Source organism: Rhinatrema bivittatum, chromosome 4, assembly GCF_901001135.1.
Source record: "Rhinatrema bivittatum chromosome 4, aRhiBiv1.1, whole genome shotgun sequence".
In the NCBI taxonomy this organism is placed as follows: domain Eukaryota; kingdom Metazoa; phylum Chordata; class Amphibia; order Gymnophiona; family Rhinatrematidae; genus Rhinatrema; species Rhinatrema bivittatum.
In genome coordinates this window covers 272192339-272218862 of record NC_042618.1, presented here as the reverse complement: position 1 = coordinate 272218862, position 26524 = coordinate 272192339, and the positions used below count along the sequence as shown (strand labels likewise).

General features: G+C 40.2%; 1 protein-coding gene across 1 annotated transcript in view; it reads left to right on the top strand.

The window, feature by feature from the left end:
* The window catches only part of PARVB (parvin beta), a 465356-nt gene extending 441239 nt beyond the window's left edge, over positions 1-24117 (top strand). Inside the window, 1 exon segment of the mRNA XM_029600119.1 lies at positions 23240-24117. Within this exon segment, the coding sequence (XP_029455979.1) occupies positions 23240-23316 (77 nt within the window). The 3' untranslated portion in view covers positions 23317-24117.
* The last annotated feature ends 2407 nt before the right edge of the window (positions 24118-26524 follow it).

The following is a 26524-nucleotide window of genomic DNA, read 5'->3' as shown; positions in this document are numbered from 1 at the left end:
ATCCTTACACAGGCCTTTGAGGACATGGTGATGAATTTGTTGTTCCCTGGTAGCTCAGTCTAGTTGGCATCTCTCTCAAGAGATGCAAGGAACAGGGTCTGATGGCAGATCTGTGTAGACCTGGAGGCCACATTCTTAGCCGATAAGTGCTTTGACTTGGTTTGGACAGCTGATAGAGTGGTAGGTTCCGTGATAGTGACTAGACAAATAAATAAATAATAAAATAAATAGACGCCAGATGTGACTATGAAATTGGTTGGCAAACAGTTTGCAATTCCAATCTCACAAGGTTCCCCTTTCAGGATTCTCTTATAATCACGTTCTTATGGAGGAACTTCTATTCAACGGGCTCATCCCTTCAGAAGATCTCAGCCCTTTCGGCCTAGAAAGCCTCATAAGGTTGCAGACTTTGATCCGGAGCGCCTCAATCTTCAAAATTAAATTTTGGGGGTCTCACCTTCGGAGGTGGGTCCAGATTATGACGGGCCAGTGGGTTCTAGAGGCAATAAGGGATGGCTGTGCTCTAGAATTCCTTAGTATTGTTGCGTCCGTCACTACTCGACACCCTCACTCCGCCCTCTTTACCCACAACTCCCTCCAGGTCTGATGGACAGCTGGCTACCACGGCGTCTCCATGCTGTCTCCCTCCGGCGTCCCCGGACCGGCTCGACGCTGCAACTCCGCCATCTTGTCCTGATGCCTAGGGCATGCGCGTGCGTCCCGACTTGTACCAGCAAGGGCGCAAACCTCAGGGGCGTCCCCCTGAGATGACGTCATCTGCTTCCAATATTTAAAGGTCTTTGAAAACACTAACACACCGAGTTAGCAAGGGGGATAAGGGGATTGCTTTGGCTACTCCTCCCAAGCTACTCTGCCTCCTCGGACTTACCAGAGGTACCCGCTCCTTGGGGGCCTCGCTCTTTTCTTTATTTTCAGATTACAGATAGGAACCAGTGCTCCTCGAGGGCCTATGTTCCTGGACACTCTGAAGATTCTCTACTGCCTGGAAGCTATCACTGCTACAAACGACTGTGAGTTACCATCGCTCTCTCAGAGCTTTCCCTGGAACCAGGTTCTCGCTCCTCGAGGGCCTAATCCTTTCCAGCTCCTGAGCTTACTTGAGACCTTACGTGAGTTTTGTCATCTAGTTCTATTCATGAACTCTGCCTACTCACTTTCTACGGTTTTTCAACAGCTCAGCCATCCTGAGATCGTTGTTCCAGTACCTGAGGGACTACAGCCCTGCCGAGCATATCAGCTCACTACTGCCACCTCTGGTGGTTTCTAATAACCTGTTTAATAAAAGAACTAATGTGTGTCTGTCTCCATACTCCAGCCTAGCCGGTGGTCCCTCTCGGGGTATCCTCCCGAGAGCGTGGTCATCTGCCATTGGCCCAGGGATCCACCCACAACTATATCAGATTCATTACAGATTGCTACTCCTTAGCAAGACGATATCTGAGACTACAAGATCGCTGACTCCTCCCTCTCCAGGAGCCCGCTACACAGAGCTTTCTCTACAGATTGCTCCTCCTATCTGATTGCTCCTCCCATCAAGCATCTTCTCCATACAGATTGCTAACTCGAGCAGCAGATATACATCAGATTGCTAACTCCCAGCTCTAACACAGAGCTTTCCTAACACATATTCCTCTGGATGCCTTTATGGTTTTTTCATGCAACTATCTGCAGAAGAGAGTGACTGTGCATACTACCTTCAAGAGGCTATTAGTCTTGTAGGCTGCCATTCCTTTATTTTGTCATTCCTGAGAAGGAGTGGTCCTTCGACCCATCCTGGATCGTAAGTAAGTTAATCATTTTTGGCGTTTAACTCATTTCCAGATGGGCATTCTGTAATTATGGCGGTACAAACAAGGAAGTCTTTGCTTTGCTTTGCTTTGCGTTCTAGTTTAATCCCACAGTCACTCATATTCTGATATTTATTTTCGTTGTACAAAGTTTTTACATGGATTTGTATTCTTTCAGTTTTTAATGTTATAATGTAAAGCAATATGCTGAATTAATGTTTGAATGTAAACCGAGGTGATGTTACTTACGTGCCCCGGTATATAAAAAACCCGTAAATAAATAAATAAATAAATAATTATAATAGATCTGACGGAGGCATATCTACACAGTCGCAGAAATATCAGCTTTTTCTGAGCCTTACTGTTCTGGGCCATCATCATGTTTAGGTTCTGCCCTTTGGGATGGCGATTGCTCCCAGGACCTTCTCCATTGTCAGGGTGGTAGTAGCGGTATCTCTGCACAAAGAAGGCATCCTAGTAGATTTGTTTCTGGATGACTTACGGCCATCTCAGACACTGGAGTATTTTGGCATGTGATTCAGTGTGGAGCTGGGTAGAGTATTTCTGCCAGACAGTCGCAGTCTTTTCTTCAGGTCCTGGGGTGTCGATGGTGGACACTTTGGGCATGGTCCTGTGTGCGAGGGCGCTCCTATGGCTTCTTTAATGTACATTGCTCTCCCGGTGTCATTCACTGTCACAGAAGTAAATGGTGTGATTTCACGTGCCCCTGGCGGTGAGCGTTCAGTTGCACTGGTGGTTGCAGGCGAATAATCTTAAGGAAGGAGATTTCCCTGGAGATACCAGGCTGGTTGATTCTCATGACAGATGTGAGCCTTCTGAATTGGGGGACTCACTGTAAGGAGTTAGCAGCATGTACAGTTGCACTGACATGGTGGTTTGCCAAGCAGCTGAAAGCTCATGTAATCACAGTACTGTAAGTCAATACATCAACATTGGCCTTCCTCAGTCATCAAGGCAGAACCAGAAGCCTTTTGACTTAAGGTAATGAGCTGGGGGTCATCCATTTCGGGTTTTGCCGGTGTCCTCCGACAACACAGATGTACCAAGATTTTTCAGTCGTAGTAGAGATGTGAGCGCAGAATATTGATGCTTTCGTTCAGATGTAGCCCTGGGACAGAATTGTATTTGCCTTTCCGCCATGGCCACTGATCGGCGAGATAATTTAGAAGATTGCTAGCTAGACTTCTGGTGGCTCCGGATTAACTCCGGAGGCTGTAATAGGCCTTTCTGCATAGGCTGCTGATGGGCAGTCCTCTCAGGCTGCCTCTCAGGACAGATCGGTTGCGTCAGGGACCCATTCCACACAACAGTCCGGGTTGATTTTGTCTTATGGTTTAGCCCTCAAAAGAGCTCGGTTGTTGAAGCATGGTTATCTTTCTGCAGTGATTTTCACTTTGCTCCAGGCCAGAAAGGTTTTCTACATCTCTGGCTTTTGTTGTAATCGGAGAGTTGAGAGGCCTGATGTGAGGAGCAAGGTTCTCTGCCTCTCAAGGGGAAATTCCTTTATGTTTAAATATCTTCATTGTTATAACCAGATAACATCAGACATAGTTTAGGAAAAACAAACTGCATGGTCAGTAATTCAACTTTCATTACAAAGTAAGTCATTGATCAGAATCTTCTTTTGTTAAGTTTTTTTCCCCTCAACCTACTTCCAGCACATACTACAATGACCAGCAGTTTCAAGTAGTTCAGATATCTTGTTCTTGTACATATAAACCTCTGATTTAAAAAAAAAAAAAAAATCCCCCAACAACTGTATCTATACCCCCACCCCATACCCTATCCCTCCCCTAGGTCACAATGTATTGGTAAGAGTATAATGGGGATGACCTAACTCACCACATAGTAGACAACCCAGTGGTTTATACAGTTCCTCTATAAGCCATTCAAAATGGAACTCTGAGCCCTACTGGAAAGACTCTGAATATATGGATCCTAGATATTCAAGAAACAGGTCTTGGATCTAAATGATGTATGTGCAGCCAAAGATTCCATAAACATCATTGAATGTACAGCATTGCACCACTGCCAAAAGGATGGAGAAATTTTATCTCTCCAGACCAGCAGTATAGATTGTTTACCTTGCACTAATAATTTCTTAACAAAGAGCCTCTCTATCTCCTTTCTTACATATTTATGAATATCAACACCAACGCACCAATATCAACACTCAACGCACAATTAAACTAAGTTCTTTTTTACTCAACGCACAATTAAACTCTGGAATTTGTTGCCAGAGAATGTGGTTCGTGCAGTTAGTATAGCTGTGTTTAAAAAAGGATTGGATAAGTTCTTGGAGGAGAAGTCCATTACCTGCTATTAAGTTCACTTAGAGAATAGCCACTGCCATTAGCAATGGTTACATGGAATAGACTTAGTTTTTGGGTACTTGCCAGGTTCTTATGGCCTGGATTGGACACTGTTGGAAACAGGATGCTGGGCTTGATGGACCCTTGGTCTGACCCAGTATGGCATTTTCTTATGTTCTTAATATGAATTCCAGTGCCAATGGAATATCACAGCCTAAAAGATCAGACAGAACTCTAATAGAAATCTATTAGAGTTCAGAAATACAGGGAACTATGAGAGTTGAAGGTTTAACAAGGAGCTATGACAATGAGAGCTCAGGGCTTAACAAAGAATTATGACAATGAAAGCTCAAGGCTTAACAAAATATAAAACTCAGAGTTTAGCAAGCCAGGAAGAACATGAAGAGTAACTAACTCACATACACCACAGACACAAATACCAAGCATAGCAAAATTAGACTTGGGTTGAGCAGATCAGGGAAAGAGGTAACCAAACCTAGAAATAATTCCAATAGTCAGCAACCAAGGCAACAGGTGGGGGGTATATAGGGAGCAGCAGATTATTTTTTGTGTTTTTTCACTACCTAGCAATTCTTTTCAGTTTACATCTAGCAATGCCTGATTTCTTTCTTCAGTTTCTGAGGGCAGTCCTTGCTCTACAGGCTGGACCATGACAAAAATACAGCTAATGTTATTTAAATTATCCCTTTTCTTCTTAAAAATTAATCTACAATCTCACATAAACTACTTTTTCAAGAAGAAGGTCCCTTTAACAGTAAAAGAGATTGCCCAAGGAAAGGATTTTAGTCTTGAAAGCTTGCCTATGCATTGATTACCCTTATAAACACAGCCCAACTTAAATTGCTGCATTGCAGAAATTGTGGATCATGCAATTTTTGGCCTCTGCCACAAATCATCTGGCTACTCACTCTTCGTCTCCACTATTGCCAAACAGTGACTCCCACCCTGCTCTATCACTGTTACTGAGCAATTGTTCCCACTGGTCCTTAACTATTATGTTGTGCTATGAATCAGTTGTTTTGCTCCTGTGAACTTCTTCTCATTAATCAGTTGTTCCTGCTGGCAGCCATTTTTATTTTTTTCCATTTTTTAATCATCTGTCTACTGCTCCATGCAATGTACAAAACCTAATGAAAATGCATAAAAAAATGTAAACCATACAATATATCATTAAATAAAATATAAACATAAGTATAAAAACAATATAATAATCACAGATTGACCAAATACAGCAATGTTGAACACAGCTTAACTGTTGCATCTTAATACCCATAGATCCATCCACAAAAAGGGAGTCAAAATTCTGAAAAAAGAAAGCTTTCAGAAGGTAATTAAATAAAAAAAAATAGTTTCTAGCTTTACCTGTTGTGGAAACAAGTTCCACAAAATCCGGACAACACAGGAAAAAGCCTAAGATCTAGTTCTGGCCACCACCTTGGAGAACCATATCTGTTTCCTTTCTTTCTTACTTTACTTTTTTTACATAAAGGTTTGTTGCCTTTGTTATAGCTCCTTTTAATTTGGCTACTATTGTTCCACTTCACCTATCTCCTCCCAGCCTTCTAGCTCCTCTTCAAGGTATGTTGCCATTTTATCAAAGTCTGTGTTTTTGAAATCCAGGATCTTGATCTTTGTGCGATTTCCCTTCCTCTTGGCTGCTTTATTGAACCTTACCATCTGATGATCACTGGTGCCTAGGTGGGTACCTACCTGGACATTTAAGATGTGTCTCCATTTGTGAGTTGCAGATCCAGTATCACTCCTCCCCTCATGGGTTCCATCACCATTTCTTTGAGCATAGCTCCTTGAAGGGTATCCACAATCACTCTACTTCTTACAGATTCTGCAGCCAGGATATTCCAATCCACATCTGGCATATTTTAAAATCTCCAATGAACAGCAGCACTTCTCCTTTCCTTCCCATCTTTTGGATGTCTTTAGCTAGATCTCTGACCAGTTCTTCTGTCTGATTTGGAGGCCTATAGACCATACTAGTTTAAATAGAAATGCCATCATCTCTTTTTAAGACAGCCTATAGCACCTCTTCTTTTCCTCACGCCAGGGATGGATTAACAGTGATCTGGGCCCCCGTCCCCCAGGCATTAAGGATCATTGGCCCATCATTGTTCTTCAACCACTCATCCAAGGCTAGGGGAAAGTGCTGTCAGCCTTCTGGCACTGCCCTATTGCAAAAATGATTAGTCTGCCTGTGCCACACACCCCCTGCATTTCAGTTGCTTGGATATTGTTTTTGGCAAAAAAAGAGCTACTCTACCCCACCCCTTTCTTGCATCTTTATCTTTTCTGAACAAGTTATAGCCCAGTAGGACTGAATGCCATTCATGAGACTCGCTGAGCCATGTTTCTGTAATAGTAACAATATCCAATTCTGCATCCACCATTAGGGCTAGGGATTTTATTGCCCAGACTAAGAACATTTGTGCTCATACCTTTCCAGTTTTCTTCACTTTTCTTGATGCTCTTCCTAGACACATTTTCTGCCCTATTAAGCTGATTTTTGTTATTTTCTCCACCTACTTCCTGTATTTGTCAGGGGTGACATTCTAACTTCTTTCTGTCATCCCCATCCTCTAGTTTAAATGCCTCATGATATATGATGTTAATTTCTCATTAAGAATGTTTTTTCCTGCCACTGACCAATGTAAGACATTTTATTATAAAGCTTTTTACTCTTTTGTACACGACTCCCAGCCCCTAATATATGCACAATATTCTTCCTTACACCAGGTTTTGAGTCATGTATTGAAGTTGTATATATGGCTTAGCTTTTCCTTCCTCTTTCCGTGAAAAGGCAATAGTTTTTACTATGTGACCAATCTGCTTCCCCAGATTCTGGAAATCTCTCTGTATTGTTTGAATGCTGTTTCTAGCAGGATCATTGGTCTCCAGATTCATGATATTGATTTTAGAATCCTTACTTTCTTCTTTAATTGCATTGACTATCTGGTTTGCATTTCTACCAGCTGAGGATCCTGGAAGGCATTTAACTATTTTTGTTCCCCTCAAAATGAAGTCCCAAAGTAGTGCTTATAATGACAGACTTTCCCAGCACAAGAATCTTTCTGTTATTACTTTTGATAGTGTTATGGTTTTTTCTGCGTATTGGGTATCTTTTTTTCCTTTCAGATGCAGTTTCCATTGCCAGAGCATCTTCATTTTACAATACCGAAAAGGCATTTTGTACCGGTATTATTTGAGATAGTATCTCTCTATCATAGATCTTGTCCTACCAGAGCCCATTATAATCTATTTATTCCTATGTTTCTGGATATTCTGTAGAAGTGGGAATGGACATCCAGGCTGCACAGTTGGGAAGAGTGGGTTTTGCTGGGTCACGGGCCTTACCCTACTAGATCCCACTGTAAACCACTTATTCCTGGGTTTCTGAATCTTCTGTGGGAGTGGGGGCATGTTTTCGGAATGCTGTAATGAGGAGAATGCTTCTTTGGTGGTTTCTAATTACTGTTTAGCCTTTTTAATTACTAATTCTAATTCCTAATTTCTATTAAGGAATAATTCATTAATTTACATTCTATTATTATTACAATTCTGTTATTGAATTCCTTTTTCTTCAACTTCACAAGGTGACCCAGTTTAATGTATTATTGATTTATCAACTGCCACCTATAATTAGTCAGAAACTGCAGGATTTAATTATATTCATCAATGAATGCTCAATCAAAAGTTCTCATTTTATGCTTCAGGGTGATTCTAATTTATATGCTGATGAGCCTGACATTGTTATGGAATCCTTTCTACGTTCAGACAGACCAGTCCATTACACATTGGTTATGAACTCTTACCAGCAGATGAAGGCAGAGAATGACAGGCTCGCTGATGTCACTCCTTACATGCATTCATTCAGACACCAGCCTCCCAGAATTCTCTGTCTCCAGCAGATGACCATGCTTTTCTGTATTTTCTGTGGCTTCGGTCTTGCTGCATGCACTTAGAGATTGGGCTCCTGAGGTGATAACTGAGCTTTCACTCTCTCAGTTGAACAGGTCCCTGCTGTTATGTTTAGCGAGTAGGGATGGGGATGGGGGGGGTGGAAAGATGCCTGAGGTGACGAGTAGATCCTCTCTCTCGACTGAGCAGACAGTTTTTTGCTGAAAGGCTTCTAAGAGGGTAAGGTCTGATTTTCTGTGCCCTTCTTGTATTTCAGCCCTTCCTTCATCTTTTGCTTCCCTCCCCTTCTTCCCCCTTCTTTTTTTGTGGCCCCTTGTTTATCTCTGGGCAGAGAGCACAAGGGTATATTGAGGACTGTGCCTTTAATTTATGCTGTTTCTTCTGCGGGAACAATAAAAAAAAAAAAAACAAAGGCAGCAATTGAGTGAGCAAATGTTTTCAGAGCAACAGAGCTGCTCCAGGTAAGCGATTTCAGCGGAGCAAGCCTCCAGGGAGTGTTAGAAGCGTCGAGGAGCATTTCTAAGTTATTCTTGATACCTCTCACAGCCATGTGGTGCATTTAAGATGGCGCCCATGGCTCAATGTGGGAAAAAGACGCTGCTCTGTTCTGCCTGCAGCCGTCAATTTAGTACAGGCAGGAAATATTCAGTGGCTGTGTAGGCAGTGCTCTACAGCCTGGGGGGGGGGGGGAGGGAGTGCCAGACAACGAATTTATGAAGGCTGGGGGTCTCTGGATCAGTGGCTTCTGCTCGCCCCCTCCCCCCCACACAGAAGGAAATCCAGCAGTCATTTTATAAAAAGACTCCGTTCAGAAAGATGGACCTCCTCCTCTATCTCCTGAAACACTGGCAGGGGTCAGAGGGTGGTGACTCTCGCCAATTCTTGTCTGGATTCTCAGTCTCGAGGTGGATGTCTTTTCCCTCTCTTTTTAAGAAGCTGCAGGCCTTTTGTAGAGAACAGAAGACTTCCAGGGTTAGGGAATCTCCTGCTTCTGCAGCTCCAACTCCTTCCCGAGGGGTGAAGTGGGTTCAGGAGCTAGTCCCAGAGGAAAGGGGAGAAGACCCCTTCCTGTCAGAAGATTACCTGAATGATTTTAGGTTTTTCCCCCAGGTGAGGTCCCTGAGGCTTTGGAGGAGGGGAGGAATTCCTCCTAAAGGAGAAGCCCATGAGACCATGCTGTGTCACTATCAAAAGGAAAAGCTCTTTGCCCTGATCTCCCAATCCCTACATGCGCATTGCAGTTGGATGACAATGCAGGAGAAGAGACTAAAGCGGTGATGGAGAACTTGAGTCCTCAAATGCCACAAACAGGTCAGGTTTTCAGGATATCCTCAGTGAATATGCATGAGATAAATTTGCATACAATGGAGACAGTGCATGCAAATCTTTCTCATGCATATTCATTGTGGATATCCTGAAAACCTGACCTGTTTGTGGCACTCAAGGACTGGAGATACTAAGGCAATCATGGGGAGATCCCATAATGGTTAATTTCAGGACATCCTTATGGTTTTTCCCCCTCTTAATGAGGCAGTGCAGGACTTGGTGGATTTAGACTGGAGCTCTCTGGAGGCTCATTTTAAGGAGGGATGGGCTCTGGCCAATATATGTTCTCAAGACCCTCAGGTAAAGGATATGCTTTGTTTTCCCAAGATTGATGCCTTTGTCTGTTTTGTGCCTAAAAGAACCTCTATTCTAGTAGAAAGAGGTGCTGTGCTCAAGGATGCACAAGATAGAACAGACACTATACTGAAGCCAGCCTTTGAGGCAGTAGTGTTGAGTCTCCAAATATCTGCCTGCTGCTATCTGCAGGTAGCGCAGGCAGAATTGGTGAATGATTCCTGTTCCCTGGAGCCGGGGTCCACCTTTTTGGCACATGCTAATTGTATAATTTGGCAAATTGTAGCTGGCATGTGCCAGCTACAATTTGACCTGTTCAGGTGCTAGAGGAATAGCCTCCATTATTGTACCCGATGGCTTCTCTAGTTGCGCCATTGGTCAGCAGACAATATTTCCAAGTCCAATTTGACTAAGCTGCTGTTTAAGGGGCGGCTATTGTTTGGAGAGGAGGTAGAAAAAAATAGAAATGGTTTTGGATGCCCAGACTGCTGAAGGATGAGGATAGGTCTTATTTCTGTCTCTTTGCCTTCCAGGTCCATGTGCAAGATTTCAGCAGATAAGGGATTTTTAGGACAGAGGTCATGTACCTTTTTCCGATACCAGTATTTTTGCTCTAAGAAGAATAGCAAAGACAGTTCTATGGGATCTGCTGTCTCCAGATCAACAATGAGGAATTGGGGGCTCACCTGCAGGTGCCAGAGATAGGTGGATGTCCTTTTCTGTTTTATCACAGGTGGCCCAACTGACAAGGGGCAATGGGCCCTCAAGATTGTGTAATATGGTTACACCCTAGTGTTCAAGCATCCAGTTTCATATGCTTTTATTCTTTTTCCCTATCCATCTACCGAGAAAAAAGCTGCGGTGTTAACCACTATTCAAAGACATACTGCGTTAAAGGCAGTGGTTTCGGTGTTGGAAGACAAGAAGGAACTTAGGGCGCTACTCATTTACTTTATGGTTCTAAATAAGAAAGGTTCCTTTCGCCCTATTCTGGATCTGAATGTAAACCTTCCGCACTGTAATTATGGCAGTGCAGAAAGAGGAGTTCCTCACCGCTTTGGATTTGATGGAAACACATCTACATATTCAAATCCAAGATGAGCATTGACGGTATCTTTGCTTTTGTTGGGTTGGGTTGTCAACCTGGCCAAGAGCAATGTGCAACCATCTCAAAACCTAGTGTTCCTGGGTGCTGTATTCGATACATCCATCAGATATCCTAGAACAGCAGATTTGAATGTTACAAGATCAGGTCAAAAGGTTACGGACAGGATGGGCACCATCGGTATGACTTTGCCTTCAGGCCCTGGGTTCCATGGCAGCAGCACTGGACTTGGTTTCATAAGAACATAAGATATGCCATATTGAGTCAGACCAAGGGTCTATCAAGCCCAGCATTCTGTTTCCAGTGGCCAATCCAAGTCACAAGTACCTGGCAAGTATCCAAACATTAAATAGATCTCAAGCTACTATTCCTTATTGATTAATAGCAGTTTATGGATTTTTACTCTAAGAATTTATCCAAACCTTTTTTAAACTCAGTTACACTAGCTGCCATAACCACATCCTCTGACAATGAATTCCAGAACTTACTGTGAGTGAAAACTAATTTTTTTCAATTTGTTTTAAAAGAGCTACTTGATAACTTCATGGAGAGCCCCCTAGTCCTTCTATTATCTGATAGAGTAAATAACCAATTTTCATTAACTTGTTCAAGTCCTTTCATGATTTTGTAGACCTCTATCATATCCCTCCTCAGTCGTCTCTTCTCCAAACTGAACATCCCTATCTTCTTTAGCCTTTCCTCATAGGAGAGCCATTCCATGCCCCTCATTATTTTGGTTGCCCTTCTCCAGTGCAACTATATCTTTTTTGAGATGTGGCAACCAGAATTTCACACAGTATTCAAGGTGCAGTTTCATCATGGAGCAATAAGGAGTCATTATGACATCCACCATTGTATTTGCCATTCCCTTCCTAATATTCTGTTTGCTTTTTTGACTGCCACAGCACACTGAACCGACGATTTCAAAGTATTTTCCATATGACGCCTAGATCTCTTTCCTGTGTGGTAACTCCTAAGATTAAACCTAACATTGTGTAACTACAGCAAGGGTTATTTTTCTCTATATGCATCACTTTGCACTTGTCCACATTAAATTTCATCTGCCATTTGGAAGCCCAATCTTTGAGATTTAACTAATCTGCATAATTTTGATATCCGCAAATTTGGTCACCTCACTTGTCATACCCCTTTTCAGATCATTTGTAAATATATTAAAAAGCACCGGTCCAAGTGCAGATCCCTGAGGCACTCCACTGTTAACCTGTTTCCACTGTGAAAATACACCATTTAATACTACTCTCTGTTTCCTGTCTTTTAACCAGTTTGTAATCAACAAAAGGACTTTGCTTCCTATCCCATGACTTATTAGTTTTCTTAGAAACCTCTCATGAGGGACTTTGTTGAACGCCTTTTGAAAATTCAAATACCCCACATCTACTTGTTTACCTTTGTCCACATGTTTATTCACCCCTTCAAAAAAATTTAGAAGATTTGTGAGGCAAGATTTCCCTTGGGTAAATCCATGCTGGCTGTGTCCCATTAAATTTTGGCTATCTAAATGTTTTGTGATTTTATTCTTTATAACAGTTTCCACTTTTTCCTGGCACTGAAGTCAGGCTCTCACCGGTCTATAGTTTGCCGGAATACCCCTGGAGCCCTTTTTAAAAATCGGGGTTATATTGGCCACCTTCCAGTCTTCAGGTACTCGGATGATTTTAATGATAGGTTACGAATTAATTGAAATATGTCTGAAATTTCATTTTTTATTTCTTTCAGAACCCTGTGGTGTATACCATCTGGTCCAGGTGATTTACTTCTCTTCAGTTTGACAATCTGGCCTACCACATCTTCCAGGTTCACAGTGATTTGGTTCAGTTCATTTAAATAGTCACCCTTGAAAACTGTCTCCAGAACGGGTATCTCCACAACATCCCCTGTTCTATGTAACTTTTGTTTTGCTTGTACATCCTCTTCTTCTGGTTAAGGTTAATGTTATTACCCCCTGTTTCTTGTAAACCGATATGATATGATCTGTATCATGAATGTCGGTATAAAAAAGTATTAAAATAAATAAATAATCCTCTTTAGTAAACACCGAAGCAAAGAATTCATTTAGTCTTTTCGCGATGGCCTTATCTTTCCTAAGTGCACCTTTAACCCCTCGATGATCTGACTCCATCTCAGGCTTTCTGCTTTGGATATATTTTTAAAATGTATTATTATGAGTTTTTACCTCTATGGCCAACTTCCTTTCAAATTCTCTTAGCCTGTCTTATCAATGTTTTACATTTAACTTGCCAATGCTTAAGCTTTACCATATTTTCTTCTGATGGATCCTTCTTCCAATTTTGGAATGAAGATTTTTTGGCTTAAATAGCCTCTTTCACCTCACTTTTTAACCATGCCGGCAATTGTTTGACCTTCCTTCCACCATTCTTAATGAATGTAATACATCTGGACTGCACTTATAAGATGGTATTTTTTAGATAATGTCTATGCCTCTTTGCAATCTTAACCTTTGTAGCTGTACCTTTCAAGTTCTTTTTTAAACTATTTTTCTCATTTTATCAAAGTTTCCTTTTTGTAAGTTCAGTGCTAGAGCTGTGGATTTACTTACTGTCCCCTTTCTAGTCATTAATTCAAATTTGATGATATTATGATCACTATTACCAAGCGGCCCCACCACGTTACCTCTCTCACCAAATCCTGTGCTCCACTGAGAATTAGATCTAAAATTGTTCCCTCTCTCATCGGTTCCTGAACCAATTGCTCCATAAAACTGTCATCCAGGAACTTTATCTCTCTAGCAAGTCCTGATGTTTCACTTACCCAGTCAATATTGGGATAATTGAAATCTCTCATTATTACTGCTCTACCAATTTGGTTAGCTTCCATGATGAGGGCACATTTGCTGGTGTGGTGGAATCCCCAGAGTCCAGATTACTTGGAGAGGTTACCTTGTCCAGTGGAAGCCATGCATAGCAAGCATTTGATCATGGGGATGGATGTAATGCCTCCTGTTTGAACAGTAGTGACCATGGACACAAGCCTTTCTGGCTGGGAAGCTCACTGTGTGGTGGTGGTCCAGTGTGAAGGTGAAGTGCCCAATCAATCGTCTGGAGGCTGAGGCGATTCATCAAGCTGCTCTCAAATTTGTGCCCCAATTACTCAGAAGAGCCATGAGTGATGTCAGTCAACGCCATGCATTAGCATACATAAACCATCAAGAGGGAAGCCGGTCAGCAGGTCTCCTTGGAGATGGAAATGCTTCTTCCTTGGGTGGAAAAGCAACTTCTAGCCTTATCAGTGTTTCACATGTTGGGAGAAGATAAAATGCAAGCCGATTATCTCAGTTGTCACTGGATCTGGGAGAGTAGTGTTGGACATTCATGGATTTGATGGCATCGGGCGAGAATGCGAAGGTTCATTAATTCTTCACTCGCAGGAGGGATCCATCATGGAATTGATGTAAATTAACTACTCTGCGTATCATCCTTTTTAAGAAATTGTATATTATTATGGTTATTATTATGGTTCCTCTCTTCTTCTCACTCTGCTGCCCTATTTTTCCTGCTTTCCTCGCCCCCTCCCCCCCTCTCCTCCCTCTTCTCGTCTGCTCCCCTTCCCACCTCCGCGTTTTTATTGTATTTTCAGCCTTTTAAGTTCTTTGTAAACCGGCCTGATGTGCTCCACGAATGTCGGTATATTTTAAAAGTGTTAAATAAATAAATAAAATAAATAAATCCAAAGTTCTCTGGGATTGATGCCATGATATAGAAATGGCCGAGAGCAGAAACCTTGTATTTAGTCCTCCTAATGGCTTCAGATTGGCCCCAGTGGCATGGTATGCAGATCTCTCCTGTTGAGCGACAGTCCTTTTTGCTTCCCGCCTCTCGAGAACTTGGTCTGCCAGGGTCTGGTGTCTCATGAGGATCCAGCTCAATTCTGTCTTACCATTAAGCTCTTGAAAAAGAGCATGTATAGTGAAGAAGGGTTATTCGCCAGCAGTAGTCTATGCTTTTGAAGGCTAGGAATTTTTCTACTTCCATGACTTATGTGCAGGTATGGTGAGTGTTTGTAGGATTGATGTTCCAGACATGGCTGGGTGTCTGGCCATGCCTCGATTTCCTGCAGGAGGGCCTTAATAAGGGTTTAGTTTTCAATACTTTGAAGGTACAGGTAGTGGCACTTGCTTGATATATAGAGGATGGATACAGGGTCGACTCCTATCCTCTTACTCAGATGTGTCTCATTTTTTATGAGGCTGTGGGAAACTGAGCAATGTTTCCCAGGCTGAAGGCACAAAGTCACACAGACTCCAGCCTTTTCAAAGCTCTTTTTACTTTATTCAAGTTCACAGCACTTCACAATAATCAGAACTGCCTACCTTTGCAGTGTATTCGCCACTCCCTGGGGTCTGGGTCAGCATAGATTAACAGGAGCTGGCTCTCCTGGAGACATAAGGGCCTCCTGAATCCAGTTGAAGTTACACTCTCATGCTCCCCATCTGGTTCTGCCTTCAGGTCTCTCCCTTGCCCCAGCAGTCTCACCCACAGAGCTCTCTCCCTCTGAGGGTTTTAAGGTGGACCATGCATCTAGCCTGGTGCTACACATGTAACAAGGGGAAAAATGGGGTCATTCTATTACAGAGGCATTAAACACATTCGACCACCACTCTGGATCCTGTTACCTCTTTGGGCTCTGAATTTAGTTCTGTCTTTTTTGGCAGGTTTTCGTTTCATTCCTCTCAGGAGTGTTTCTCTGCGCTTGCTCAAATTGAAGACCGTGTTTCTGATCAGAGTTTTTTCGGCATGCCCAGGGTATCAATGTTGCAAGTTCTTTCTTGCAGAGATCCTTTTCTAACAATTACCCAGGATAGGGTACAGCTTTGCATGGTATTCTCTTTCCTTCCGAAAGTAGCTTCCAGTTTTCATATGAATCAGTCTGTGTCTTTATCGTCATTGATTAAGCAGGAGAACGCAGAGGAGTATGAATTTCTGTCTCCTCTGGATGGGTGGTGGCATCTTCAGAGGTATCTCAAGGTTACTAATGAATTTCGAAGATCTGATCATCTTTTTGTGCTGTACAGTGATGTAAGGAAGGGTGAAGCAGCTTCTAGGACTACGGTGGCACACTGGATTAAAGAAATGATTACAGCGGTTATGTAGAGGCTAAAGTTCCCTTAATGAAGCATGGTGGAACTCGTTCCACAAGAGCACAGTCTATGGTGGTGTCACCATCAGAGGTTTGTAGAACAGCGACCTGGTCATCACTGCTACCTTTTTCATTTCCAGACATTATCGTCTAGATGTCCGTTAGGAAGGAGGCAGCAGTGTTGCATGGGGTTCAAGCAGCTTCCCAACCACAGAGAGAATAGATTCGGTATATCCCATATGTAATAGACTGACCTGACTGAATGTAGAGAAAGGTGAAATTACTACCTACCTGATAATTTCCTTTCCTCTAGAACAGTCAGGGCAATCCAGGTTCTTTCATAATGCTGCTAGTTTTCTCACCAGGATCGATCCGGGAACCTAGTTTGGAAGGGCTCGACAGGGGAGTTGATTGGCAGAATTCTGATCAATTTTTTTTCCATTTAAATTTTATTAAACAATTTCAGCACATGGTACAAATAAAACAGCAATCATAAAAAATAGAGAGAAACCATATGCATGTATATAAGACTCCTCTATACCAGAGGTTAGGCTGCATAATGGTAACCCTAAGTCCCCAGCTTTATCCAAAATTAAACATAGAAACATAAAAATGACGGCAGAAAAAGACCAATCGGCCCATCCAGTCTGCCCAGCAAGCTACCACACTTATTTTCCCATACTTATCTGTTCACCAACCACCAAGTTCAGGGCCCTTGTTGGTAACTGTTTGATTCAAATTTCCTGCCATCCGCTGCCATTGATGCAGAGAGTAATGTTGGAGTTGCATCAAAGGTGAGCATAAGGCTTAATGGTTAAGGGCCTGATTTTAAAAAGCATTTACTTGAGTAAAACTGTGTTTTACACATGTAAATGCACTTTACTTGAGTAAGTGGGCTTTTGAAAATTACTACAATATCTGCCATTGAATTGTACATAGGATTTGCTCATATAAGTGCACTTTAGTCAAATAAATAGCTTTTGAAAATTGCTACAATAGTAGTTACATTTATGCGCTTAACTCCTTTTGAAAATTACCCCTTTAGGGTAGTAACCACAGCATCAAGCAAGTTACCCTAATGCTTGTTTACCCAGACTGCACAGATCAGTGCCTTGTTGGATGTTGTCTGAATGTAAATCCTCTTTTCCACATTTATCCCTGCTGTTGAAGCAGAGAGCAACACTGTATATGCATTCAAAGTGATGTATCAGGCTTAATTGGTTTAGGGTAGTAACCGCCATAATAAGCAAGCTACCCCCACACTTATTTGTTTACCCAGACTGTGAAATTCGGTCCTTGTTGGTTGTAGTCTGAATGCAAATCTTCTTTTCCACATTTCCCCTTGCCGTTGAAGCAGAGAGCAATGTTGGAGTGGCATTAACCATGCGAAGGCTTATTGAGTAAGGGTAGTAATCACCAGGTAGTAGCCTCCATTCCAGCAAGCCACCCCCATGGCTCTTCTCTTCATTCCCATCCTCTAGCCTTTATGGATCCACAGTGTTTATCCCATGCCCTTTTGAAATCCTTCGCAGTTTGTCTTCACCACTTCCTCCAGAAGGGCATTCCAGGCATCCACCACCCTCTCCATGAAGAAATACTTCCTGACATTAAACAAGTTATTTTCTTGATAAACCCCATCCACCCAACCCCTCCAACCCAAACCCCACTAAACCCTCTCCCCCTCCTAGAGACATCATTCAAAGCATGTGTGTACATCAGAATCTAAAGCAAATCTCACAAATGCCTTCTAGTAATGCAGTGTAAAGAAAATTAACACCATGTAAACATAATATAGAAAGAATTTCGATCAATTTGTCGTCTTTGGGTGAATATGGTTTTTCACCTTTTATCCTGTTCTTGCTAATGTCTATCGTCTCTGGTCCCTTTGAAATCTTGGTCTTCTGGCAGTGTAAACTAAAAAAAAATATAGGGAGATAATATATGTATTTATATATGGAATTTCCAGTTATTTTTTATTTTTTTTATTTTCCATCTGATTTTGCAGATCTCTCCCTTGACAAAATTTCAGCCTGGAATAACAATCTAAAAGTTTTTGACCAGGCTGTTCCCATTAAATATCGTACTCACAAAGATAATAACTCACCCTGGTATATTTCTGGTTTAAAAATCCTTAAAAGACAAGTAAAGTACCTTGAACAAAAATGGCGGAAAGATAGATTGCCTCAGGATGAATTTAAGTTGAAGAATAATATTAAGCACTATTTGTCAGCAGTTAAATAGTCAAAAAAGAGCTATTATAAAAATAGTCTAGCAAAGTCCAGAAGCAGACCCAAACAGTTATTCCGTCTTGTCTCCCATATTTCGTATTTCAAATCTGAGCAATTTTCTCTCTCTAGCAAAACTATCACTGGTAGTCTTCTTTCTGCGTTTGATACTAAAGTAAGAAAAATCAGAGCTGAGTTTCTGTTTAGCTCTACTTCAGCTATGACTCCTCAGCTTCTATTATTACTTTCCTCTCCTCAAGATGAGATTCCCGTAAGTAAGCTGCCAGCTTTTTATAAAATTACTCTAGCAGGCCTACAATTATTGTTAAGTCAGATGAATCCTGTATCTTCAGCTATTCTCATCCACTGCCATTCAAATTCATGAGAAACCCTGAGTTGAGGTTGATATCCCTGCTTTCTGACATAGTGAACACCTGTCTGGATTCTGGAGTATTGCCTCTATCACTAAGTCCACCATTGTTTGGACAGTGCTTAAAAAACCACATTTAAACCCTAACTTCTCGGAGAACTATCATCCAATTTACAACTTGCCAGCACTTACTAAGATCATTGAAATGGTCATACAGTCTCAGCTTTTTTGTTTTAAGCAAAACATTCGTATTGCACCTGAAACAATCTGGGTACAGGAAAGGCTACAGCACTGAACCAGCATTTATAGCCTTGATTAATGACACTGGTATGTATCTAGATAGGGGTAAAGCAGTCTTATTAGTTTGTCTTGATATGAGTGCCGCCTTTGATATGCTCGACTATCAGTTATTGCTTGATGAGCTGTTTGATATTGGAATCCGGGATCAATCTCTTGGCTGATTCAAATCTTTCCTGGAAAATCGATGTTAGTTTTGCTTGGGATTCCAAAGCCTCTTCACTTAGTTCTTTGAACTGTGGTGTTCCTCAAGGCTCCATATTGTCTCCCATTCTTTTTAATTTATCTCTAGCCCCTTTTGCCACAGTGATACAAAGTTTGGGATATATAAGCTATTTTTATGCAGATAATACACAGAGTATTGCAGGCTGTGATGCAGAATCACCATATTCCTTTTCATATGTTAACAGTTTAACCAAGGTCGCTGATTGGCTGAGATGTTTAAACTTAAGGTTAATCCGGACAAATCAGAGGCAATATGGTTTGTATGCAAATTCCTATTCAGCTTTCTTCTCCTATCATGGCTGGTATTAATATATATACTAAGCATGCTATTATAATGGTAGGTGTTAAAATTGACTCTTAAAATTTTCTAATCATGTTAGTTTTTGATGCAAAGCTCATATTTTTCCTGCAGTTTATTCGGGGGCTTTAACCATTTTTGGATCCTGATAATCTTAAAACTCATTTTAACAACATTAGATTACTGCAATGTTGTATTTGGATGGCCTTTCCTCTGTTTAATTAAATTGGATTCAAACAGTTCAAAATATAGCTGTTAAATTCATTTTTTATAATGCCAATCCTTCTTGAAATGCATTGGCTTCCAGTATCTTTGTTCAATTTAAAATTAGATACTTGACTTTCAAAGCATTTTATTCAGGAGCACCTCCATATCTCTTGTGTCTTATCTTCTCTTATTTACCAATGCGCTCACTATGCTCTTCTTAGCAAGAATTAGTATTACCATAATCAAGGGATATAAGGTTTTAAAGAACCAAGGAAATTAGTTTTTCCTATGTGGCCCCCTTGTTTCTAGAATTCATTGCCACATTTTCTTCATCTTGAGATAGATTACCATAAATTTAGAAAGGCCTTAAAAACTTCTCTTTTTAAAAACGTTTCCATCTAGCTAAGTTAGTTGTTGTATTCATTGATTCAGGTTTATGCAATTGGTACTTGAATAATTGATATTTTCTATAATTTTATATTTACTTGTACTTTTTTTTCTTTGCTTTTCCTGTTTGTCATCATGTACAATTTTTTTATTTATTGGTATTTATTACTTTTTATTACATGCTTATTTTGTCTGTTTTGATGTTATTTATCTGTTATAATTTTTACTTTTTTATATTATGTCTATTATGTTTTTAGCAGTCTGTTTTTAAAAATACATTTTATTGTGCATCACTCTAATTTAGAAGTGTAATAAGTTGTGATACATCAAGAAATAAATTAAACTAAACTTTTCACCAGGGAAAAATAACACAGGATTTACAAAACTGCAGGACCAATTACTGCTACTTTGTAACTCCCATAGTATTTTGGGAAAAATACTGCAGCTTATAGTGTGCTTAGATTGTAATGAATGAGCCCTTAGATTGTAAACCCTTTGGAGATGGGAAAATATCTACAGTACCTGAATGTAATCTGCTTTGAAGTGCCTGGAAAAGCAGAGTATATGTAATAGGTCCCCCATTTTGCTGCTTAATCTTTGACTAGGGATGCTATGGGTCTGGTTTCAAGTCCGGACGGAAAGGAAGACTTCTCTTCTAGGGCCTCTGGCGCTGTCAATCACAGTCTCAATGACCACACTCTAGCTCACATTGTTCCAGGAGATACCAAATAGTAAAGAATAAGAACAGGGAAGCCAAAATCTACACAAAAGAGAGAAAACCAGGAATCACCAAAAGGTCCATCCATCCCCTAGTAAGTCCAAACAAGGCACATTAAAGGAAAACACTGGAGTCCATAATTGGTGTTCAAATAAAAATATACTATAACTTAAGAAGTGGATCCAGGTCAAGATAAAGATAAAAATCAACATACTTCCAATGATCAATAAAAACAAATGATTTCTCTGTCCATCCTTATTTTGTTCATTTCTCTTCTTGCTCCTGCACCTTCATCCTGATTGAAAATATCTTCACCAGTGAGATTGGGATAACTAGTGTATAGTTTCAGTTCTGGCATGAACTGGGCTAGAAAAAGTATCCTCATGAAAAATATCCAAACTGGGTTCAAAAGTCAAACTCTTTCACTGTAATTCAGACTATCAAAAATAAGTCTCTTGAGTCACTGGCTGAAAAGTCTACATCCTTCTCTTCACCCAATATGTTAGCAGGTTGAGTCAAAAGATCTTTGTTCCAGCCCTTTGGGATACTGGGGGTATGCCATTCCCTCAGGCACTGGTCAATCAAAACCCAAAAAGTCTTCTAAAAAAAAAAAAAATCTCTTACTCAGTACCTCTTCCAAATGCTTGAATTGCCTTCTGTGAGATCAAGGGGGGCATCTCTAGCTCTCCAATCACCTTGCTTTGAGATCTTGGGCAAATCTCTTGCTCCCCCATCCACTCTCTATTAAAACCCAGGGAAGGTTTCAGCTCATTCTTCCTCTTACCAAACTTGATCCTCACCCACTGAAGAACTGGGCATGCTCCATAGGCCTTTATACCCAAAAGTCTATCCCTTAAAAAGGTGGGGTTAAAACAATGGGAAAATTCAAAAATATCAAAATACCTCCTACTGCCTGTAAATAACAAAATTCACTATGGATTTATCTTAGTGACTATGTAGCCTCATCACATACAAATCAAATAAATAAATATACTTCCTCTTTGCTTAGTAGTTCTTTGAAATCAAATTAAATTTCTCTGCCAGTAGCTAATTTGTTGTATTTCTTCTTTATTACACAATGTAAATTTGTGTAACTGATCTTTCAACTTTTTATGAACAGTAACGATATTAGTTTCTAATCCTTTCCTCCTCCTGGGAAGCATTCCCAGTTTCTCTTTCCCCAAAACAGTAAACATTACATTGGGTTCATTTATTTTATTGTACTTTGCTGGGACACCAAAACTGTCCACTTTATTCTGGGTGCAGTTCCACTCTTCAGCCTTGTGTAGTTGCTCATTAACATAACATAGAAAATAACAGCAGATAAAGACTAACCGGCCCATTCTGTCTGCCCAGTTTGAGACACTCTCTAGGGAAGATCAGCGCACAGATTCCTGTTGCCTAAGCCAAAACTGTCTGCCTTCCCCACCAACTTCTCAACCCTAGTCCTACTACCACCCTCCACAGTTGTCCCAAGTATATTCCTTTCATTCATATTTTCTATCCATTAGCTCCTACTAGCCCTTTACCATTGTGCTGTATGCATGTCCCAAACATTTGTTGTTTTTGTTGTTACTACGTCTGTTGGTAGGTTGTTCTAGGTATCAGTCACCCTGGCCATAAATATTTTTTCATGTTTTCTCTACACCTTGCTCCCTGCACCTCCACACATTGCAACCCCTTTTCTCTGAAAGATTTCACTTTCCCATATTTTACTGAAACCCATAAAATACTTGAAGGTTTATATCAGTATCTGGGTATTCTCTCTCCTCCAGTGAGTACATTTTAAGCGTCCTACACCTTTCTTTCTAGGGTTTGTCATAGGCCATTTATTATTTTTATTAGCCGTTTTCTGAACTGCCTTCATCCTCTCAATGTCCCTATTGTATGGCCTCCAGAACTGAACATAATGTTCAAGATGAGGTATTAGAGGTGACCTATACAGAGAAAATATTACTTCCTTTTTCCTGCTAATAACTAAGCACACTATTAGCTTTTCTAGTTGCTTTATTGTATTGATTGGCTACCTTGAGGTAATCAGATATCTTCTAGATCTCTTTCCTGTTTGACAGTTTCCAGTTCTTTACCTTCTCATGGATTTTTGTATCTAAAGTGCATTACTTAACACTTATTTACATTAAATTTCCTTTTCAAAACCCTTTAACTTTTTTTTCCTGTCATTTATAATAGATTTTGAAGCGCAAGATGCATTTTCTGTCATGTTCCAATGAAATGCTTAGTACAGTACATCTGTAGTTATTTTTAAACAGCAGTAACTAGAATGGCAATAGTTTTTTTTTGTCTTCTCTTTTAGAGCACACCAACATTCCACCTAAGAAAAAGCCTGTTGCTTTGTGGGCAACAGAAATGGATTTAAGGATGGGAATTGATTTCCAAAGTTAGATAAACTTTCATCATTTGTTATCTTTGTTTTATTCAGAGCTTGTCAGAAGGCTTCATCTTTTTGTTCTTAAAGGAATAAAATGCATACATATTAGGGAGATCATTTTTTCTGTAGGTAAAATAATGATATGACATTTAAAGCAGCCTAATGTATAGTGTTTTCTTTTTCTCCCACAGATGTTGTCAACTTGGATCTTAAATCTACCCTGAGGGTTTTATACAACCTGTTCACAAAATACAAGAATGTTGAGTGATTGTGTAAGCAGCTGAAGTATAATCCCAATCACTAGGCTGAAATATTCATAAAATCCTTTGTGTTCCTTTTGTGCCTTATACTGTACTCCATGCTGATAGTTTTTTGTATTTTTAATGTGTCCCTGTACTAATAAGTCACCTGACAAGTTGAGATTTGACTACATACAGTATTCATTCTTTAATCTCCAGTCCACCTTTTCTAACCCCAATTGCTGAAGCCAGTTAGTGTAGAATGCATTTTTCCCAGTCTATTATTACATATTAGGATATGTTTATAAGTCTATCTGATTTCACAAATAACTTTGTCACATGGAGGCTTTATCTTATATGTTTATTCATGCTATATAATATATTTTATTCACTGTAAATCCTTCACATGTTAATATAACCATATTATACTACCATTGCAAGTGATTTGGTTTGACTGTTACAGAAGTGTACACTGGTTTTTTAAGATCATTAGCTACTGAAAAACATGCTCTCATTATACTGGTTATCTCATCTGCCTCTTGTACATATAAGCTGGTTTAGAACTTTCTAATAAATCCAAGGCCTATTTATAGATCCCGTATATATTATGTCTATAATAATTATAATACTTTGGGTTATATAGCACACATTTTATCAGGACAGGCTCCCATAACACTTTAAATTATAATACTACAGGAATGTACATTCATATTTTCCCAGGCAAGAATGTCTAGTTATCAGTTTTTGTGCAAGATCTGCCTGGCAGCTACCAAAGGGCAGAAGGATGGAACAGTCCCATTATTATTATGCCATTACAACTGAGGAAATAACACAGGAAGAGAGTGTTTAAGGTTGCACAGAGTTAGGGGAATTTGAACTGATTAATTCTTCCGTATAGTTCACAGCTCTCTAACCTGTGACCCTTACCTTCTTTCTGTGCTGTTTATAAGAGCATGGATAATATTCCATAAGCCATTTGTATTGCTCAGTAATTGTGTTAGATTACACAAAACAAATTAGGGTCTATGAAAATTAACTAACTAGGAAAATATACTTTGGAAGGAATTGCTCATAAATATCTACTCCCCTTTTTTAAGTAAGTTTTGTCATCACCTTTATACATCTGTTGAAAAGACACTGTATATGTTTTCTAATTTTTGCGGACTGTCTTTAACCTATTTGTAATAAAATATTGCCAAATTTGCTGTTTACCAAAATTAGCAACTTTTGCTTGTTAAGAGCCACCGGAGTTGTTTACACTGCGACTGGCGCATTTTTATGCTGCTATGCTTTAGGCTTCATAATTGAAAGAAAACAAAATGTTTTCCATACACAAATTGATGTTCTGTAATAAGTACAGACAATAATTATGCATTTTGTCTTTATTTCAGAGTTTTGATGGTACAGTTTGTGAAAACAGTTTCTTTACTGTTAGTATTATTTGACTTAAAGGAAATTATTATAGGTCTTTGGTTTGCTGATAAATATTTTTATATGTAACATAACATTTAATAAAATAACTCAAATCATTAAAAACAAAAGTTAACATAGGGAAGGTAACTTTCAAACCAGTATACAGGCACACTTTGGCACGTATATGCCGATGCACACCCAGATACGTGGCCATTTTATAACTTACACATATGTATGCATGCACATGGGCGCATGCACACAGAATTTTAAGTGTGTGCATTCTCGGGTGCATAAATCAGGTTTCTACTGTGTAGGGGTATTTTTAAAATCAGCGCACGTCCACGCCATGATCAGTTTCACCATTTATTCCACAATTTCAGCCAGTGTTGAGCTAGGTCCTCCAAACAGAGGCCAAACCAGGCCACAAGAACCTGGAAAGTACCCAAACACTGAGAAAATCCCATGCTACTGATGCCAGTAATTGCAGAGGCCATTCCCTAAGTCATCTTGCTTAATAGCAGTTAATGGACTTCTCCAAAAACTTATCCAAACCTTTTTTAAACCCAGCTACACTAACTGCACTATCCACATACTCTGGCAACAAATTCCAGAGCTTAATTGTGTGTTAAGTGAAAAAGAATTTTCTCCAAGTACTCATAAATGTGCTGCTTGCTAACTTCATGGAGTGCCCCCTAATCCTTCTATTATCCGTAAATAACCGATTCACATCTACTCATTCAAGACCTCTCATGATTTTAAAGACCTCTATCATATCCCCCCCGCAGCCATCTCTTCTCGAAGCTGAACAGCCGTAACCTCTTCAGCCTTTCCTCATATGGGAGTTGTTCCATCCCCTTTATCATTTTGGTCGCCGTTCTCTGTATTTTCGATCGCAGCTCTATCTTTTTTGAGATGCGGCGACCAGAATTGTACACAATATTCAAGGTACTGTCTCACCATGGAATGATACAGAGGCATTATGACATTTTCTGTTTTGTTAACCATTCCCTTCCTAATAATTCTGTTTGCTTTTTTCACTGCTGCAGCTCACTGAGCCGACGATTTCAAAGATTCATCCACTATGATGCCTAGATCTTTTTCCTGGGTGGTAGCTCCTAATATGCAACCTACATCGTGTAACTACAGCAAGGGTTATTTTTCCCTATATGCAACACCTGCTTTTTGGATGCCCAATCTTCCAGTCTCGCAAGGTCCTCCTGCAGTGAATCACAATCCGCTTTTGATTTAACCACTCTGAATAATTTTGTATCATCTGCAAATTTGATAACCTCATTCATCATATTCCTTTCCAGATCATTTATAAATATATTGAAAAGCACCAGTCCAAGTACAGATCCCCGAGGCACTCCACTGTGTACCCTTTTCCACTGAGAAAATTGAACATATAATCCTACTCTCTGTTTCTTGACTTTTAACCAGTTTGTAATCCACGAAAGGACATCGCCTTTTATCCCATTTAGTTTTCTTAGAAGCTTCTCATGAGGGACTTTGTCAAATGCCTTCTGAAAATCCAAATACACTACATATACCGGTTTTCGCTTATCTTCAGGTGTGCCAAAGAAGGATCCCAGATTGGTCCTCCTATGCAAGATGTCGTTTCTATCCCATGACTTTTTAGTTTTCTTAGAAGCCTCTTACGATGGACTTTGTCAAACGCCTTCTGAAAATCCAAATATACTACATCTACTGGTTCACCTTTATCCACATGTTTATTGACCCCTTCAAACAAAATGAAACAGATTTGTGAGGCAAGTCTTCCCTTAAGTAAATCCATGTTGACTGTATTCCATTAAATTATGTCTT